The 16577-nt window shown below is 54.0% G+C and overlaps 1 protein-coding gene across 9 annotated transcripts in view; it reads right to left on the bottom strand.

Annotated features, from left to right (window-relative positions):
- Nucleotides 1–16240, bottom strand: part of SEC16A (SEC16 homolog A, endoplasmic reticulum export factor) — a 33452-nt gene extending 17212 nt beyond the window's left edge. For 4 of the 9 annotated variants that reach the window (XM_027615833.2, XM_027615837.2, XM_027615839.2 and 1 more), the window contains exons 1-7: nt 15582–15731; nt 8148–11795; nt 6202–6338; nt 3130–3227; nt 1937–2063; nt 1272–1443; nt 1000–1174 (exon numbers count right to left, since the gene is read on the bottom strand). In XM_027615833.2, coding sequence (XP_027471634.2) covers nt 1000–1174; nt 1272–1443; nt 1937–2063; nt 3130–3227; nt 6202–6338; nt 8148–11729 — 4291 coding nt within the window. In that variant the 5' untranslated portion in view covers nt 11730–11795; nt 15582–15731. The other 5 variants (XM_027615840.2, XM_027615841.2, XM_027615834.2 and 2 more) reach the window with 4 other exon arrangements.
- Nucleotides 16241–16577: the final 337 nt, after the last annotated feature.

Below are 16577 nucleotides of genomic sequence, written 5' to 3'. Positions count from 1 at the left end.
TGGTTACGATGACCTGGCTTTCAACTGGAAGGTAGTAATTACTAAATATCCCATCAAAAAGGAGAACTTAGGTATGTGTCAGAAGAATGTTTCAGGGGCGCCTGGGTGGCTCAGTCGTTAAGCGTCTGCCTTTGGCTCACATCATGATCCCAGGGTCCTGGGATCGAGCCCCACATCGGGCTCCCTGCTCAACAAGGAGCCTGCTTCTCCCTCTCCCACTCCCCCTGCTTGTGTTCCCTCTCTCGCTGTGTCTCTCTCTGTCAAATAAAATCTTTAAAAAAAAAAAAAAAAAAAGAATGTTCTGATTGTTAAAAACGAGAACTATTCTCTTCTGAAAACAAAACTTCTTTAAAACAGCCCCATGCACTGAGCACAGGCTACTCGGAAGCAGCGTCTGGCCGCCGGCTGCTCAGAGGCCCCACCAGAGCATCCGTGTCCCCAGCTCTCTTCAGAGGCTGGCTCCTGGCAGTGACGGGCACGGGGCACCGACAAGGATGACAACGGCGGATGCCTGAAGTGCAGAGAGATTTTCACAGGACGTGACACACACTGTTGCACTTCTCTAAGAAAAAGCATTTGATGGAACAGCTCCGAGAGGAGCTGAGAACGTGGCACAGGTGACAAGTCCACGCACAGGAACTTTTCAAGGGGAATTAGGAATGTCCCCACACAAACTGCTTACCCAAGTGGCCAGCACTGGGGAACACAGTGCAGCCGCACCCAGGAAGCTGGCAGGGAGCCGGTCCTTGGAGCCACACTGACGTGGCCACTATGGACAGGCCAGGCAGCTCTCAGCCGCTGTGACAAGCTCTGTGACTCACAGCAGCCCGTATTCTGCACAGAAGATGAGGCCAGGCCATTGCTGATTCCCATGCGAGCTGAAATCCACTCCCTCCATCACCCCAGGCTTGGGAGGCTGCCCCAGCAGTATGCCTCGACATCCCTTTGTACCTATGAGAGCACAGGGCCCCAACCAAACACACACACACACACACACACCTCGCTCCGCAGTAGGCCAGCCAGCTTCGGCAGGGTAACCGTACTCTGGGAAGCCCTGGGCACTGCTGAAATTGCTGCCGTAGGCGCCGTAGGCATACTGGCCAGGCAAGGAGCCGGGGGGGTGTGGGGCCTCATAGGGAACAGCAGTCACACTGTGATTTCTGTAAATCTGACTCTGAGAAAACATAGAGCAAACGGGAAAAATCAACTCCTGGAAACGCGGGGGCTCGGGCGTGCAGTCACGCGGGAAGGGAGGGGGAGAGGGCCCCCACCTGATGCGAGTGGGAGCTGAAGCTGCTGCGCAGGCTCTGGGCTGAGCGCTCGCTGTGCACGCTGCGCCTGTCCACCTCTTCCCCGTAAGGGTCCCTGTGGGGCTCAGGGTCGTCATCAAAACTGCCAGTGAAGCGAGGGTCGTACCTCCAGGGGTCATCGTACCTCTCCGGCCTGGCGGAAGCGGGGACAGAGGCGAGGAAAGGGGAGTGTGGGTGGGTGACTCCAGGACGACGGCCTTTTGCTACCCAACAGTGAGGCCCCACCGTGTCGTCACCACCCCAGAGTCGTGACCCTCAGACCAGTCAGAGCCTACCCTTGGAAGAGCGGCCACATCCCAAGCCCAAGTTCAAATCCCTGCCTTCAGATCTGGAGAAACATCCTTCAAGTTCATGCTGCGTGCGGCCACGCCTCTCCCAGACCCAAGAAGAGGAGGAGCCGACTTCCAGCGCCTGTGCTGAGGCCAGTTCCCCTCCAACAGCCCAAGTGGGAACTGCCAGGAGGGCCTGGTTCATCCTTCTCTTTCAGACAGTGACCCCAGTGTTAGCTGCTCACCAGGATCCCGAACACAAGTGCAGCTCGGGTAAATGACAGACCCGAGGCCAGAGACGCAGGAGCGAAGCTCTGGTTACGAGCAACCCTTCTTATTAAAGTGCACTGTACCAACCTGTCGCCATAAGCATAGTTTTCTTTCCTGTATGCATCGTATTCAGCATCATACCAATACCTCCGGTCACAGGTGCGGGGATCCCTGAATCTGGAACCATAGTGGTACCGGTCCCAGCGACCTGGGTCTGTAAGCAGGGGATTTGTGATTGATTACTATAGGCAAGGGAAGACACTCCTCTGGCCCTTGCTAGAGAAACCACACCGCCCCAGGACTGAAGAATGCCTCCAGGCTCTTAGACGAACCAAACTGTCCTCCCACAAATCAGCATGACCTTGGAGAGTGTTAACTGTGAGGCAGAGGGACCAGGTGGTGTCCCGCCTATTACGTGTAACACCTAATGGCCACCGGCTGTTCTCTCAACACACGTGATTAAAAAGAACCAAAAAACATGCTAGAAGACATCTTTGTTAAAATTTCGTTCGTAGTCACGACCTTTTAACACTTAATCCTGTGACTACAAATTTCCCTCGTATGTCTTCTAACATAACCCAGAAAGTTTTAAAGAAATATTCCAAAACTAAAATATTAAAAAAAAAATACATTAACATTATAAACTAGAAGTCCCACTTTTGGCAGGTGTGAGCATAATTTACATCTACAGCAGTACAAACGTAGAAAGGAGAGAGGCCTGTGGGAAGAAGCAGACGGGGTGGCTGTGCCGGGATGCCTGAGAGGCTGTGGGCCTGGGACCCTGCCCGGCACCAGACAGCAGGGAGTGGCAGGGCCACCGACGGGCATGCACTGCCCAGCAGGAGCACGTCAAGACCAGCAGGCAGCACCTGGCACAGTGGGGACAACTGACGTCTCCACCACGCAAGTCGGGGGCCCCCAGCCACAGGAGGCCACTGGGTGCGACCCAGAAGCTGGTGTTCCATTTTATTTATTTTAATCAATTTAAGTAGTCACATATGGACAAGGCCACTCTGGAACTACGCACAACGCTTTGCTAAAAAGTCAAAGGAAACTACTAATGTGATAAAGACACATTAACACTAGAACTAAATCGTAATTTCCTAATGAAAAATAGCAATGTAATTATTTCCAGGCACAGATTATTTTCAACTACTTCGGCTCTTAGATTAAAAACATACGAGGACTAACAAACAGGAAAGTCTCCTAAGAAATGATCACAGAGCGCAGCTGCACACCGGGACGCACCAGTGGTTGGCCATGCAGAATCCTGAACGTACCTCCGTAGTCGAACTGGCCGGAGTAATAATCTGCATAGTGGTCACTCTGACTGCTCCATCCACTTTTGGAATTATAGTAACCTTCGGGGTACCCTTGCCTGAAAGCACACACCGCACTGTTAAAAACAACTCACCTACTTACTTCTTAGACTAGGACAAGACGTCAGTCCATATACACAATTGCCAGAGCATCAAGCATTCAGCAAAATGCTCTGGTCGTGAAAAAACGCTCATCAGTAGACCCGAAGCAGTAACAAGGAGATGATGGGACCCCCTCCCACACAGCTAATTAAAATTCATCTCTTGGGGCGCCTGGGTGGCTCAGTCGCTGAAGCGTCTGCCTTCAGTTCAGGTCATGATCCCAGGGTCCTGGGATCGAGCCCTGCGTTGGGCTCCCTGCTTAGCGGGGGGGCCTGCTTCTCCCTCTGCCTGCAGCTCCCCTGCTCATGCTCTTTCTCTCTCTGACAAATAAATAAAATCTTTAAAATCCATCTCTTAAGTACCTATTTAAGTGCCATGCAGAATCAACGAGCTGTGTGCTCTCTGTGTGCTCAGCACTATGTCCTGCATGGCAAGGCTCAAACGGGTTCTCGAGTTTCTGGTATCACGCTTAGCAGGAGCAAAACGCACTGAGCTGTCAAACCCATCCACACAGACCACGTGCTGTGTCCTTTGGACACGTGACGGTGTGCGCCCAGGTGTGGGACTGCAGCTGGCTCAGCCCCTGGTGTCGGCCTCTTGAATGTGACCAGTATGAGACCTGAAGCGCGCCTGATGGAGACCAGCCTCAAAGACCAAGCTACAAGTCTGACTCTCAGCGCACAGAAAGCAGAACTTAGCAAGGTCAGCTGTCAGACCTTCTGGGCAGTAAGATTCTTGTTTTTTCCCTCCAACAGAGTGAGGTGCAAGTGAGAGAGTGAGCGCGTGCATGCAGTGAATGGGGGGCGAGGGGTAGGGGCAGAGGGAGAGAATGTCAGGCAGACTCCATGGGCCAGCCCAGAGCTCTGTGTGGGGCTCAATCTCGCAACCCTCAGATCAAGACCTGAGCTGAAATCAAGAGTTGGACGCTTAACCAACTAAGCCACCCAAGTGCACCTGAGGCAATAAGATTCTCAGAAGAACCTACTAGCATTTTTGTTTCTTAATAACAAGTTTTAGACAATATTTGACTTTTAAAATATAACTTTTTTCATGTCCCTTCAGGAATGTCACCCAGCTGAGCCTGGGGGCTTGGCTGGCACAGCTCCTAGGGCAGAGGCAGCCTATGAGGAGCACCCACTCCCATGGCTCAGCTATAGGAACAAGGCCCCTTCCCAGGGCTTTGGAGGAGAACCCTTAGACCCCACCTATCTGCAGAGTGGGGGCCCCTGAGCACACCAGCAGTGGGCTCATAACAATGATCTGACACAGGGCAGAACCAAGAGCATGCCACCTCCCTGCCGCCCTCACCAACCAGGCCCATTCATCCATCAGCAAAGACACAGCCACACAAACGAAAGACATGTTCCCACCACAGGCAGTCCCTGCAGGGATGTGCTCACACCAGGCACAAGCGCACACCTCCCCCCAACCGAAGCGGGGCAGGAAGAAGAACAGGCTGTTCTCCAGAGGTGTCACAAATGAGCGGTGAAGACAGCAGGAGGACAGAAACACTGCAAGACGGGACAGAACCACTCCCGTGTGACCCGGCCTAGCCTCTGGTTGGATGACTTTTCAACAGCACAGGGCCACCTTTGGCCTCTTAGAGTGAAGTACCATGTTAACTTGCAGGTGGGCAAGCAGACAGAAAACTGGAATGGCAAGCTGTGCGCTGGCTGCACCCTCCCCCGTGCTTACGGGGTTCTAGAAATCACTTGCCCGTTGCTTTCCCTGAGTCAGAACACTTAACTTCAAACCTCACCTTCTAGGTGCTATACAGGAGCTAAACCCTTGCGAACTTTCTTACATAAAGTTCCTAGAAGTATGGGCCACGTGCAGGTCAGCGATGCACAGAGAGGCCAGCTCAACAGGCAAAGGCTCACAGAGACAGAGCCTTGTCTCCAGACAAGCTATCAAAGCCTTGAAGGACCAGCAACAGGACCCCAAGATTTTGAAAGGCAACGCATGCACAAAGTCTCCATCGGCAATCAGACCTCCTCTATTACGAGTTCAAGAAGCCATGTACTCTTGCAACAAAACCTACACCCATGACCCGTCCTTCCTCCAAGCGGACAATGAGCGAGTACAGGTGAAGGCCCTGGAAGGCAGGCAAGGTCACACCCTGGAACAGGCCGCACACCCTGTGGCTCCAAGTGGGGGGCTGGGACCCGCCTCAGTTCCTAGTTGGCAGAAGGCATGATACCCGTGATCTTCCAAAATCCCTCATCCAGGGGCGCCTGGGTGGCTCAGCTGGTTAAATGTCCGACTCTTGATCTCAACTCAGGTCATGATCTCAGGGTTAGGAGATCAAGCCCTGCGTCGGACTCTTGTGCTCATCAGGGGGTCTGCTTGAGATTCTCTCTCCCTCTGCCCCTCCCTCTGCGTTCTCTCTCTAAAATAAGTAAGTAAACCTTAAAAAAAGAATCCCTCATCTGTAATCACAGAACGAGACGGGCTTGGTCAGCGAAAGAGAGCAGCAGACCAGGGTGTGCGGGGGCCTTCTAGCACAGGGGCAGTGCTGCAAAAGGGACGTGGCAGGTGTTCTGGCCCAAGACTGCCTGGCCCAAGAATCCAGCACCTCTGTGGTTAGTAGTAGGGAAGAGTCTGTGCAAGGGCAAAGCTGCCACGGTCTAAGGGCCCTGAACACCCAGTCAGCCAAATGCCAGAGCCGTGTACGCGCCTCGGCCGTAGGATGAGCAGCTGGCCCCAAGAGGATCCCGCCAAAGGTCTGGCCTGACCCAGCGCTGGCTGACAGCACAAGGTGGCTTCGGGGGTGGGGTGGGGGCGGGGCTTCGTTCAGTTTCAAAGTGCTCCTGTGCTCTGCCCGTGCTGAGTAAACACAAACACGGGATAGGCTGGTATAACTCTTCACAAGCACAGTCTTTCTCAGATCACTAAGTTACCACCACAGCCAGCAACACGGACGCCCATCACCTGGCAGATGGCCGGTCTGAGCAGTGACTTGCTCGGGAGCTGGGTCGCTCAGGGCCGGCGTAGCGGTAGCTCTCAGCGTAGGCAGATGCCGCACTGTCGTGGGGCCTGAACCTGGGCTCGTACAGGCCATAGACGTCCTGCCGGAAGAAGGGTTTGTGCGACATTAGAGACCGGTAGAGACACAACATGTCGAGCAGCCGGCACTAGCTCTGCACGGCACTGACGATGGCCCTCTGGGAGCAGCACTGGACGTGGGCCTTCTTCCTTCATGCACAACAGAAAACCTACAATCTGAAATCCACAGCCACAGGCAGGGGGCAGGATCTTCCTCAAAGGGACTGCCCTGCTCCTGCTCAGGAAATGGCCAATGTCTCAGCAGGCAACCCCTACGGAGCCGTGGAGACTCTCGAGGGCTCCACCAGGCTTCGAGTCCCTGAAGTCTCGAATGTGGAGGTGCGATGACCCCACAAGTTTGTGTTCTGTTTCAGACACCATCTCAGGTAAGCAAAATAACCAGGATTTCATCTCAGTGGGTCCTGAAGCTACAGGAAACCTCAAAAGAGAGGATCACATTCTACTCTCATGAGGCTTTCGGCTCCATTAATGGACCGATGAATGGCCGCGGCTCTGTCTCTAAGAAGCGGCCGTGTGCAAACCCGAAGCAGAGATGAGATGATCCAGGCATGAGACAGAAATCAGCCCTTTGGTCTACGAGCCTGACTCTCTGCTATCACCTGGCAGAAGAGGAGAAATCACGTCAAACGGACTTATTCTTGACCACTGCTGTAGGCTGTGGCGACAAGGCCAAAGAGCAGCAGGGAGCGGGCTCCCACAAAAGTGTGCTGGGCTCTGGCTGGAATTCCTGGGAGGTCCTTTGCTACACAAAGGACCCAAAGCAGGTGCACTGCTCCCCTCACGCTCTGCCAGCCCCGGTGGGCTCTGGGCGCATCGAAAATCAGTTTCGGTGTGTGGCAACAGGAGTCCTTGGGGCTCCTTCCAGAATCTAGACTGGTCTCAGTGCTTAGTTGTGCACTATGCATACATTCCCAAAGATGCTCAAAGCCTACGAAGGAGACCCAAGCCTCCTGTCAATGGGGGCTGCCGCCTGGCCCAACCCCAACCAGCCCTGCACGCCCAGCCGCCTCTGACTGCGAGGCCCCCAGGATGGCCACCTGCCCCTGCCCAGTAGGACCGTGCTTTTCAAACTTGCGGTCCATGCTCCTGTGAATTCAGCTAACTTTGGGTGATGCTGGGCTGGGGCTACAAGTGATGAGAAGCAGACAGCGTTCCAATGTGTACGCTTGAACCATATGGTTTCAAAGTAACAGGATTGAACAGAACCCAATTTAAACAACATTCGCGCACTGGGGCCACGGTGAAAGGCAAGGCTTCCGCGTAGCACAGCGGCCACCCCCACCCCGCTGCTGGGACCACCGTGTCCCTCAAGAAGGTTATGGAATTTCATCCCCCTTGGCTGTTTTGCTAGGATTACATTCCAAACCTTTTTTCTCTAAATGTTTTTATTCTCAAGGAGGGACTTCAAATACTAGAGTTCCCTGTTACTCGTCAGGTAGATTTTTCACATCAAAACCACACCGAAGCTTCCAGAGGCTATCCCAGTTTCCCGAAGTGTGCAACCCACAACTTAAGTTCTACAGAGAAGCCACCAGCGGGACAGGAAGCAGGTGGCTTCTCAGCCATGTAAGTTGGGGGATGCCATGTGAAAAAATGAATCAGGTACTGCATGCAATGCAATACAAAGGTGTGCAGAGTAAACCTCCAAGAGATGGGCCGCACTGGGCAGGGCAAGCCTCACGCAGCGGCGCCTGGAACCGGCACTCTGCACAGTGATGGCACGACTTACTTCTGCACTGAGCAACAAAAGCCTGCCAAGGAGCACGGCTCGAGAGAAAGGAACCACTGGTCACACAAGAGCTTGACCATACCTGGTAATAGAGGGGGGCTGTGCCGGGCTCCAGCGGGTATGGCGAGGGGTAATGGGACTGGTAGCCGTCGTACAGGGGTCTGTAATAGTAGTAAGATGCCAAATCTGGAGGCGGCGGCTGCGGCCAGTGCTGGTCCGACTGCATGGCTGCCTGGCTCGAGCTGGTGGATGCGACTGACGCGCTGGAGGACCGAGGTGGCCGGGCCGGCAGCGGCTGACCTGTGTCACCTGGAGCTGGGCTTGCGGGTGGTGGGACCAAGTTTTGGGACTGTCCCTGCAAGGGTGGACTTCCTGGGTTTGAAGGTTCTGAACACGCTGCTTTGGGCCCTTGTGGAAGAGGCGGTGCTGGCTCCTGCTGGGCTCTCTCTAGGCCACGCTGGTCCGGAGCGTCTTTTGTCACCTGTTGGTAGAAATGGTCTGAGTTACGTGGCCCGGGCCCAGGTTGTCTCGGGTGACTGCTGACGGTGTGCTGACCCGCAGAGCTGTCGGAATGGGAGGGGCTATACATTCGCAGAGGATTTTCCAAAGTCCTATTGAGTGTGAAGTCTAGGGCTCCAGAAGTTTCTTCCCGATGACTGGAGTAATCTGCCTTATTACCGGTAGGTACTGAGGTAGCGTTTGCAGGGGGCACTAACATCACGCCTGCGCTTCCAGCAGGGCTACTAACCAACTCGGGAAGAACGTTCTCTGCATTATCAATCTTTTGGCTTTCTGAAAGCAAATTCTTTGGAACTGGATGAGGTGGTGGCTGAACCAGCAAATTAGCAGGCTGATTAGAAACTATTTCCGAAGTACCAGGAACTTGTGGAAAACTACTGTGCATGAGACTGTTAGGCAGAGGCGAGCGGGTGAGAGAGCCGGCCGTGATCCCAGACACAGCAGCACCATCTCCAGAGTCTCCCCCCACAGCCCGGCTGCTTGCCGAGGGCTTATCCCCGACCATAGCATCTCTCCAGGGCTGATTCTTCTCATTAGGACTAGATAAGGACACAGAAAAATTAATGGGCTGAGCCAAATTATAGCTTTGATCAGGCTGGGCAATCAAGACTGGTTGATTCTGCAAAGATTCAGTGGGCGGTGAGGACAATAGACTGGCATAGCCGGAACTTGCCTGTGACGGGAGGGCCTCCTCTTCTCCCATCTTGGGAGGATTCTCAAGGTTCTCAGAAGCGCAGATGCTGTCCCCACTCGGCAGAGAGAGGCCGGAGCCCGGCTGCTGGGACTGCAGCGTGGACACGCCCTCATCTGGAGGCTGAATCACTTCCGACGGCTGGGGTTTCACAGGCATGTGCAACGCAGGAGCAGCTGGGGCTAGAAGAACATTGCCTCCAAAATCTGGCAACTCATTCTGTGCCCACAACGTCGTCACTGGGCTCTCACACTTCACAGCTCCCTGGGCTCTGGCCAAAGGCCCTTTCTCCGCTGCCAGGAGCACAGTTTCCAAGGGCAGTCCCCCGGTGTGCACGAGCCCGTGCCCAGCCTCCACAGGTACGGAAAAGGGTGGAGAACAGGCCTGGAGTGTGAACAGGGTCTCCATGTTGTCCGGCGGCTGCTCCAGGTTGCCGGGGGAGGTGTCGGGTGGGGCAGCAATGGCTCTGTGCTGCTTCTGGTGGGCAGTGGCCCCTCTCACCTCACCCACCACGTTGGCACGATCGGCCTCGACAGGTTTTACTCCAACTAAGTGGGATTTCACTGGTTCAAAGGAACTATTTGCACTTGTCTGAAATATTCCAGTGGGTTTTGGGGGGCTTGGGGTTGAGGGCTGGGACAGGCTGCTGTGGTGATTCTGACTCACGGTGGTCTCGTTTGTCTCTCCTCCCACAGGAGAAGAATCAATTTGCTTAAAAAAACTCCCCGAAGACTCATCTTCAGGTTTTCCAACCTCCTGCTGAATGAAAGTGCCTACGTCTTGGGGCCTGGCGGCACTCGGGAGATTCCTGTGGTTCCTGCTGCTGTAACCGGATGACGCACCATCAGACCGCACAGGGTGCGGCGACGAATCGGGGGCCTCGAGATTTGGACCCCCACCTCCAGGGTGGCCCACACCACCAAGCCTGGGGACGGCTGGCCCGGGAAGGGGCCCGTATCTGACCGGATCGCTTGGGGAGGAAGGGTCCAAACTCAGGGGCTCACTTGGCAGAACTTCCTGATTCTGAATGAATTCTAGGTCTTCCACATTCTCAGACTGTGAGCTGCTGGCCGCGTGCACCCCTGCACTTGCTGTGCTACCCCACACAGCGGTGGTGCTTGCTGCCGGGGGCCGGTCAGGCTGGGCGCCTGCAGACTGAGAAAAATAAGGTTGTGGGAGTCCTCCCTGCTGCGCGGCCTCATTGTTGGAACCTTTGGGAAAGGCCTGGTAAATGCCACCTGCTCCCACATGTGCAGGAGGATGACCAAGTGCGGGGCTGGGGGAGAAGCCGTCGAAGTCAGACTGACCAGCAGCGCCTGTTTTTTCAGAGGAGAGATTCTCCTCATTTTCTGTTTCCCCACCTTGGAAAAACATGGAGAGCGCCCCAGAGTCCACTTCTGACAGGGCTCGGCTGGTCCCGGCCCCTGGGGGGTAGTGCAAATGGCTTTCTGGGCTATTTCCCTGAGCGAGGGGATTAACGAGAGCGAGGTCTGGCAACTGCTCTTTATTCACTCCTGGATTTGGCCTGAGCTCCTGGCTCGCCCGAGTATTCCCAGCTCTAGAATTTTGCCTGAACGCATTTTCAGGATCAAAGTTTGTTGAATGGTTTCCACTTTGTAGGTAGGCCGCCTCGTTGCTTCCATCACTGGCGAAGGGTCCTGGCAAACACACCAGTGGGTTGAGCTGCTCGTGGCCAGGACCTTGAGGCGGGTTGGACGGAGCAGGGAAGTGAGAAACGCTGGAGGCGTGAGGCACCGCGTTCTGAACAGGTCCTTCTGGGCGGGGCCAATAATGTTGCCCCGAGGACTGCGGGCCTCCCTGCCCGGGTCCCCACTGCCCCGGCATTTGCTGACGAGGCTGAGGGAAGGAAGGGGATGGTGCTGATGCTGTAGCACCGTCATGTGGGTTCTGCCTACTCAGGGGCCTATCGGGCCCAAGCACGTTCGTGTGAGGATGGCCCCCATGAGAACTGTCAACACCCGCTCCTGGAATGTACTGAGGATATGGCAGGGTCTGAACTTCAGGTTCTGAGCCGGGAGCAACCTCGGCACTCCTGTTCACCTCGGGCTCCGATGGAGTTGAAGGGGTCCACACACTGGAAAACAGACTGCCATCTGCTCTGGGCTGTGACACCGGTCCCTGGAGGGTATCCCCAGCATTTGTGTGAGGCACAGGCAGACCGGTGCGCTGAAGGAATGCTGGTAGAGGGGCTGGGCCTTGCAGAATGGGTGGGCTACTTTTGGACGAACTGCCCAACGATGTATTTTGTAGCGCCTGTCTACTAAAAGCAAATGGATCCGTCACCGGCTGCAGTGGGCAAGTTATAGGAGTCACGGGTGCGTTATTATTTGCCTGTCTCCTATACGGTCTGTTGGACCAGAACATGCTCTGAGGAGTCCCAGCTGGAGGTGGCCCAACCACACCGGATGGGGCTGCCTGGGGAGGCGGCTGCATGACTGATCTTTTGCACAATTAGATGCTGCTTACAGAAAGAAGGATATAGGTTTTCCTTAATTTGAACTGAAAAAGAAAAAGAAGAAATTAGCATAAAATCCATATATTCAAACTCCCAGCCAGAATTAGGAAAACTAAATAAAACAGAAAAAGGCTGGAAACAACTTAAGAGTTTGCATCTTCAGTCCCTCAGCTCCTGCTCTCACCCCCTCCCGCCCCGAACCACGCCCCAGAGGGGCTGCTGTGTGCACAGGCAAGAACAGGGAGCACACCGGATCGGGACGCAAACGCGGGCTGTGCCCGGAGCTCACTGACTGACTTTACGCAAGTCACTGCCTTCTCTGCAGTTCAGTTTTGTAGCCCAGCTGAATACCCATGTGGAATGTCTGCTGCCTCCATGATGCCCTCACCCAGGGGGCAGAGATGAAGCTCAGCTAAACTGCTGGTCTGACTTACTACCAGGTACGCTGATATCTCTCCATAAATTATCTCCAGATCCCGAAAGAGCCAACTCCTCATATTAAGACTGCATATCATACTTCTCACACAGGTTAATATTAAATCTTGAAATGAAAACAAAAGTTTAAAATTTGTATTTCCATTCTAACGAAAGAGCGTTATAAAGTACAGAGTAACACAAGCTGCAAAATCTAAAATATATTAAAATGCCTTTTATGCTCCCATGCAAAAGCCCTCGTTTTCTGTGTGATGACTGCCTGAATAGCATTAGCAAAACAAGTTGCCTCTGACTGCCAGAGCTGTAACAACTATCCCTGGAATGAAAACCCCAAGTAAACTTAAGGCAGCTTTAAAACTGACCAACTCAGGGCGCCTGGGTGGCTCATCTGCCTTCGGCTCAGGTCATGATCCCAGGGTCCTGGGAAAGAGCCCCGCATGGGGCTCCCTGCTCGGCGGGGAGCCTGCTTCTCCCTCTCCCACTCCCCTCTGCTTGTGTTCCCTCTCCCACTGTCTCTGTCAAATAAAATCTTTAAAAAAATAATAAATAAATAAATAAAACTGACCAACCGACTTCCTTCGAAAGTTTTCAATAATAGAATGCCAAAAAAACTTTTATAGAAAACAAAGGCACAAAATCATCTTTACAGCGTTTTTTCTTGCTGGTGCTAGTGGTGGGTTTTTTTCTAAATAAAATACATTAAGTATAATCTTGAACAGTTGACCTGTACTTTTAAGGCAAAAACCCAGGTACTGTCTCTTCACAAAGTCTTTTTCTATGTGTAAGTCCTTCCCCCTAGTACCACCCTCACAAACAGGGTAAGTTTAGCCAATCACGGGGATAAGTAAACACCAGAGGGAGAAATCGTGGAAGGACTCCAGAGTGTAACCCACACGTTTCTGCAGATGTACACAATTTTTGCTCTTGGAAATCTCTTCTGATAGCCAGATACAAGAACACACTTATGGATGTGTTTTAAGTAAAGCTATTTACAAAGGAAAGCTCCTATGCCTCTCTGGAAACTAGTCCTAGGAATCTATTACTTCACTACCATTACTGCCCACACATGCTCTGTCCTAGGCCAACAGGGAACCCCTTCTGACTGAAGAGCACTCCGGAACTCACTCAAATTTAACGGACTATATTAGGAACAGCATTGGAGACCTCACTGGGTTATAAGGAGCCATTTCAAAACAAAGAACGTTTACAGCTCAGCTTTCTATGGACTGAGAGTAGAACAAGCAGAGCCTCTTCTTGTTATCTGTGCAACAGAGGCACCCAGGACACCCTCCAAGACACGACTTCCTCCTTTTGAGGCTTCAGCGGAGGACCCTCACCATCCTAAGCAGCTTTAAAAAAGAAAAACCACACGTGGCAGAGGCCCAGAGGATTACACAGCAGAGGCGTAACTGGGAGAGCCCGGCTGGGTGTCCAGCTGAACGGCTCCGGGCACACCCCTTGTCTTTCTGTGACCCTGTCACTTCATCTGTGAAGTGAGAGAAGCAATATGACAATTTCTAAGGTCTCTTCTGGGTTTCATCTTACAAAGTTCTACTCACAGAGGATTCTGGGATGCCTTAATCCCTACTGCTATTTAATAGGGAAATGTTATCAAAATGTAAATTTCACAGGTTTATACTTACATGCTTTCCTTGAAGAAACTTCCCTTAAAAAGTATTTTCTCAACCCTCAGACTAAGAACCATTTTATAAGCAAACACTATCACTTTCCTGTAACATAGAATCCCCTACTCTCCCCCCCACCCATAATTGAGAGCTTTTTACCAATATGCCAATTTCATTTGGAACAATCTTGAACATTAACCTTTTAATCTTTTTTCTCTATTCACAAACAGAAAAACTGCCTATCGTTTCCCTCCTGACCCCAGGGAACTTAATTCCAGCCAGGAAGTCATCCTGCACCCTCAAGTCATCTAACTTTTTCAAAAAGCACTATTTCAGAGACACCAGCTGCTGTTCTTAAAGATGCATTACTCATAAACCTAGTCCTTCAAGTAGACTGCCTTGTATCTCTGGGAAATACTTAAGCACAACCTATTTCCAATATAAATTCCTGACTGTGGACCAAGACACTTAAAGCCCACTCCTTATCCTCAGACCTGCGGCCTCAAACTAGGAGTGTGTAAACCAATAGGAGTGCCAGAAAGAACGTGGGAGTCTACCATTTGCCTTCAATCTCCCTCACGGCAACCGTGAGTGTGATGTCCCTGTCAGACTATGAGACACTCCGCTCAAAGACACCATAAACTCCAACTTTCCTAAATACAGAATCAAACACATTTACAGAAAAGGGAATCTCAACACTGCTAAAAATGACAAAGATCCTAAAGGATGCACTGACATTCAGGAAAGAGCTTTACAAAAGAAGGAATCATTAAAATCGACACACTACCATAAAGAAAGCTTTCTGGGCGATTTTGGGACCTACTGCTATTTAGGGTGAATGAATCACAGGAACATGCCTCTTGCCTTATCTTTGCAAGATAACAGCACCCAGAACCCTAAGAACGGCACGGGGGGGAAAAAAACCTGCAGGGAGCCTGGTTCTGCTGAAACTTGCAAAAGTATCAATGTTAGAAACAACTGTGTGTGACCTGGTTTGCTCTCTGCCATATCTGGGGTGGGAAATACCGCTCAGGTTAACATCTGCACACACGGGTTTAACACACAATCTTAAGCAGCTCATGCCCAATCTCCAAGCCATTTAAAAGTGTTTTCAGGTGAAGCAGCAAAAACTCATTTCAAATGGCTGTGATGTGCCCAGACACTCGACTGTAATTCTTCCGCCACAAGAACTGTAATAATTTTATTCCGCAGCCTTCTAACCCTTAATGTAAAACACAAGTGACAGACCTCCGCTGCAACACCTGTCACTTTGCCACGAAATTCCCAACAGACAACAGCAATGCCAATCTGTCTCTTCACCAGCACGGCTCGGGAGAGATCTCTCAGCCAATGGAGACAGAACTACTTCAGAAGCTTCCAAGCAAAGGACACGCAAAACTGCTAAAGAATTTTCGTACACGTGTGTACTCTTTAACAAGTTGCAGGTCTGGTCTTCCGGCCATTCCAACACAACCCTCCAGCCAGGCCACCGGGGCTAAGCCAAGGGTCGACACCGCTGAGCCCGACCGGCACTTGCCACAGTGCAGGCCACACCTGCGGGGTTCCCGTCAGTCTGACGAGGCGGCCAACAGAGGGGCAGAGGGCGGCAGGAGGGCCGCGCACCTGGCCCAGCCGGACCCACCCCGGGCCCGCAGGTCCCCACCCGCCCCCGGGGCCTCTGCCCGACCCCTGGCGGTACCCGGAGAGGCGCCGTCCGCTTGGGGCTGGGCCCGGCCCGGCCGCTACCCTCCGCCCGATCCCGGCCCTCACCGGCGCGCCACAGGGCGGCCGAGGCTCCCGCCCGGCCCCTCCGCAATCCCTGGGCCAACCCCTCAGGAGCAGCCGGCGAAAGCCGGCCCGGCTGCGGCGACGAGCGCAGACACGACAACCGCAGCAGCCATCTTGGCACATCCGGCTCCGGCCGCCGCGCCGCCGACGTGTCCGACCGCGACGTCAGCGCGCGCCACGCCTGCCCACCACGCCCATCAGCCCCGCCCATCGCAGCTGCCCCCGAGCCGCTACGCCCCGTACGTTAGCTCCGCCCCCTCCCTCGCCGGCCATCCATTCGTCCGCCCCGTTGGCCCCTCCCTCGCCTGCGACCAATCTTTCGGCGTTCATCCCCTCGTCCCGCCCCCTTGGCCTCGCCCCTGCGACCCGCCCCCCCTGCGACCCGCCCTTCGCCCACCTGCCGGGCCGGGCGCTCGGAGGGCCGCTGGGAGACGTCGCCCTGGTTACGCTAGCTCTTTCTCCCAGTCTTTTCTCGTCTTAGGATGGGAGAAGAGTCGGGGCTCTTCAGTCAGACCCAAGTGAAGAACCGGTCTTGGACGACCGAGGCCAGCGGGCGCACCCGCCGAGAACGGCTACTCGGCGGCGCGGAGAAGCCGAGCGGCACCCTAGCGCAGGCGCGACCCTCCCATTCTGCCGTTGGACTTCCTCCAAGGCTGGGGACAGGCGGAAGGCGACCGCGCTTGCGCCGGCCGCCGTAGCGGGCTGCGCCTGCGCACCTCGCGGCGGCTCGCCGGTTGCCTGGTTACGGCCACTGGTGGCTCAGGGTTCCAGTTCCGCCCGGGAAGTTCGTTTCGGTCGGCGCCCGGCTCTCGGGAAGCGGAGCCCTGGGAGTCGTCCTGTAGGCAGCCCCCCGCGCACGCCCCGCTGCTCTGTCCTTTTCCTCCGTCCGCCCCTCCGAGGCCCCTGCTCTTCCCCCCCGCGGCAGGCAGCGGCTGCCTCTGCGCCCGGTCGCGGCCCCGAAGCCGCGTGGACAAGCCA

The sequence above is a fragment of the Zalophus californianus genome, chromosome 13 (genome assembly GCF_009762305.2).
Source record: "Zalophus californianus isolate mZalCal1 chromosome 13, mZalCal1.pri.v2, whole genome shotgun sequence".
Lineage (NCBI taxonomy): Eukaryota > Metazoa > Chordata > Mammalia > Carnivora > Otariidae > Zalophus > Zalophus californianus.
Note: the sequence above shows the minus strand (reverse complement) of the source record. Positions and strands in the feature narration are given on the sequence as shown.